This window comes from Paramisgurnus dabryanus, chromosome 5 (genome assembly GCF_030506205.2).
Source record: "Paramisgurnus dabryanus chromosome 5, PD_genome_1.1, whole genome shotgun sequence".
Taxonomy (NCBI): domain Eukaryota; kingdom Metazoa; phylum Chordata; class Actinopteri; order Cypriniformes; family Cobitidae; genus Paramisgurnus; species Paramisgurnus dabryanus.
The window spans coordinates 34,842,597-34,845,723 of NC_133341.1; the positions used below are offsets into that span (position 1 = coordinate 34,842,597).

General features: G+C 37.1%; 1 protein-coding gene across 1 annotated transcript in view; it reads right to left on the reverse strand.

The window, feature by feature from the left end:
* The window catches only part of slc1a3a (solute carrier family 1 member 3a), a 17,279-nt gene continuing 14,152 nt past the window's right edge, over window positions 1-3,127 (reverse strand). The window contains exon 10 of the mRNA XM_065251006.2: window positions 1-668. Within this exon, the coding sequence (XP_065107078.1) occupies window positions 458-668 (211 nt within the window). The 3' untranslated portion in view covers window positions 1-457. The remainder of the gene's footprint in view (window positions 669-3,127) is intronic.

A 3,127-nucleotide genomic window follows, 5' to 3' on the forward strand; every position in this document is an offset into this window, starting at 1 on the left:
AAAATGACCTGTTACATGTCTTGTGTTTCATGATCATCACCAACTTCAGGATTATTACACGTACCTGTGCATTACTCCGTTTTGTGCATAACTGAGCAGATTATGATGAATTTAACTTTTATTTATTCAAATTTAAGTTGAAGTTTTTTAAACAAATTTCTTCCATGATGGTATTCAGTTTCTATTGAACAACTAAAACCAAACCTGCATCTAGATTAATTAATAATATTCCTAATAAAAATTAGTTTACTAAATCTACAGAGTAAAAAGGACCCTTGAGCACTGCACACATTCACATCTGGTTCTACAGTGGTCTTTTCAACACATCTGTATGTCTTTGAAAGGTATATAAAAGATTTGAGATGAATGTCGGACATCACTAGTGTCTGGCTAAGTCACTAATGTTTGTACAAAACTCCAGTTTTCCATGAATAAAACTCCTCAGAAAAACAGGTGTCTACATTTTGGTCTCGCTGTCAGGGATCTTGGCATTCCCGCATTCGCTCTCCTGAGATATTAGCTGGTAGGATTTCTTGGTCTCGTTCTCCTCCACCACAGAGTTTCCGAGCTCAGCGTCCATAGAGCGCAACTCGTGACGCGACAGGTGCTCCACAATGCCAGCACCAATAGAGTCTCCCAAAACATTAGTGGTTGTGCGCAATCGATCCCTTAATATCAGATATAAACAAAGAAAGAAAGATAAATGGTGATTAGTTTTTGTTTTACTAATCTTTATTCCTTGGTAAAAGCACATTTTGTTTGCACACAGCTTGCTTACAGAATTTATTAAGGCATACTTAAAGGGTACCCTGACTATAAACACATGTATGGCATATAGATTAACACTGGGATTGGCTATATGGATTTGAAATAAAATAAAAAAACAGTATAAATGTCATAGTTTTGATAAACTTTGAAAAAATATTTTCATTCAGAGTCCGCCATTTTGTTTACATCACGATACGTGATGCAAAGGGTTACAATCAAATCCCGCAGCGAGGTAAAAGTGGTAAACAAATTAAACAGAAGATGAGCATTTTAAATGCATACAGACACTAGGTGGTGCTGTATGGTCTTGACACCTGCATGTCATTAAAAATATTACTTCAACTTAAAAAATTAAGTTTATTCAACTTAAATTCTTCTACGAAGCCCCTAAGGGGACATAGAGCAAAAATTAAATAAAGTAAACTTTCGCGTGCACACGCGATGGATTCACGCTAAAAAAATTAAACTTTTTATGAAGGTTTCGCGTGAGCACATAACTGAACTTTAGATATTTCTTACTCCAATGTCACCTTAGGGGCTAGGTATTCTTCCCCTAAGGTAAACTAAAGTGAAATTTTAAGCGTGTTACCAGTTTACGTAATATTTTAAGCATATCCAACTTTTCCCTTTCTACAATGTACTAGATACCATAGTATTTACCATAGTAAACTGTAATGCATTGGTGGCCGTTGACTTAGTTTTCGAGGGCACACGATGCAAAGCTGGTCAAAACATGTATTAAGCCCATCATGCGTTCGGCACGTCATGTGTATCACGCGTCATGTCAAAATACGTGCCCGCTGCAGACGCTTCGAAGGGGTTTATGATAAAAGAGACGCTTGCGTTTGCCAGATACTCGCTTAATCTCATGTATAATCAGAGTTTAGTGTTAAGTTAGTGTCTTGCGATTATTTTGTGAACGTGAGCGTCTCTTTATCATAAATTCTTTTTACACATATTATGAATTTGCGCCCAGAAGTCACCGGTCACCACTGCTGTAATATTTCGCTTCAACCATTACACGTCATCGACCCAGAATGCACTATGTGTGAAACATAATGGCCTCCACAACTTAAAGCAACACTATGTAGTTTTTTTTACCTTTAAATAATGTCTCTAAAATTATTTCAGTGATAGAACAACTTTTAACTGGATAAATTGTACTGTTGCTGCAACCTGAGAAACCTCCTAGCTGCTACAAGCACACTCTGAAAGTGGCGGTGGAGGGTAGGAAACACAGCCCCGCCCCTCCCCCTGCCTGCAGAAGAGTGTCTGATGCCAGGCACTGTTGCGCTTTTCAACCACATGGGGGAGCTGTAAGTCATTTTTACAAGGAAACTACATAGTGTTGCTTTAAAGGGGACATATCATGAAAATTAGACTTTTCCATGTTTAAGTGCTGTAATTGGGTCCCCAGTGCTTTTATCATCCTAGAAAATGTGAAAAAGATCAACCCAGTAACTTGGTTTTGGTAAACTTTTCTCTGCAAGCGTGTGAAAAAAATGGGTCATTGAATATTGGCTCCCCTTGTGATATCAAAAAAGGATAATACCGCCCCCTAATCTGCACTATCCACTGATCGGCACTGCCATTTAGTGCAGAGATCAGCTCATTTGCATTTTAAATGACACACTCAAAAAACGGCACCTCACACCTACAAAGTGACAATTTTAACATGCTATAATAAATTATCTATATGGTATTTTGAGCTTAAACTTTACAAGTTCACATATGTACTCTGGGGACACCAAAGATTTATTTGACATCTTAAAAAAGTCCTGTGAAATGTCCTCTTTAAAATGACTATTACATGTTGGGATTTTTAAAGTAATAAAATATTTGATGCATTTTTATCAAAGGATTTTAGTAGTATAAAGCAAATATAAATTATTAAAGTCTCCATAGCCGATGTACCCTTAAAGCTTTAAATTGAATTGACATAAACCTTTTTTCCTGTAAAGTCACAGTCACTGCTTCTTATTATCATGTTAAGCGCTTCATGCATTGCATTTGAACATGATAAACTGCTCTGAGGACTACAAGCTTCTCCTTAGAAAAACAGTTTTTAGATTTGTGTGGAAAAAAATAGCTGATCCATCTTTTTCTAGTATTAACTTCCCCTTCTGGAACCTCTCTTTTCCTCAGGGCTGAGGGTCTCTCCTAAACCTCACAATGGATCTTCTGTTCTGGGCGATCACAGCATTACACCATAGACTCTAAACTAGCATATAATGTGACAAAAAATACACTACCTATTATAAATTCCCTTTCTGACATGAGATCACAAGAACTTGCTACAAACATGAGTGTATTCTGTGTTATGTTCTTGGACATTCACTGGAAACAGATGTTGGCATGG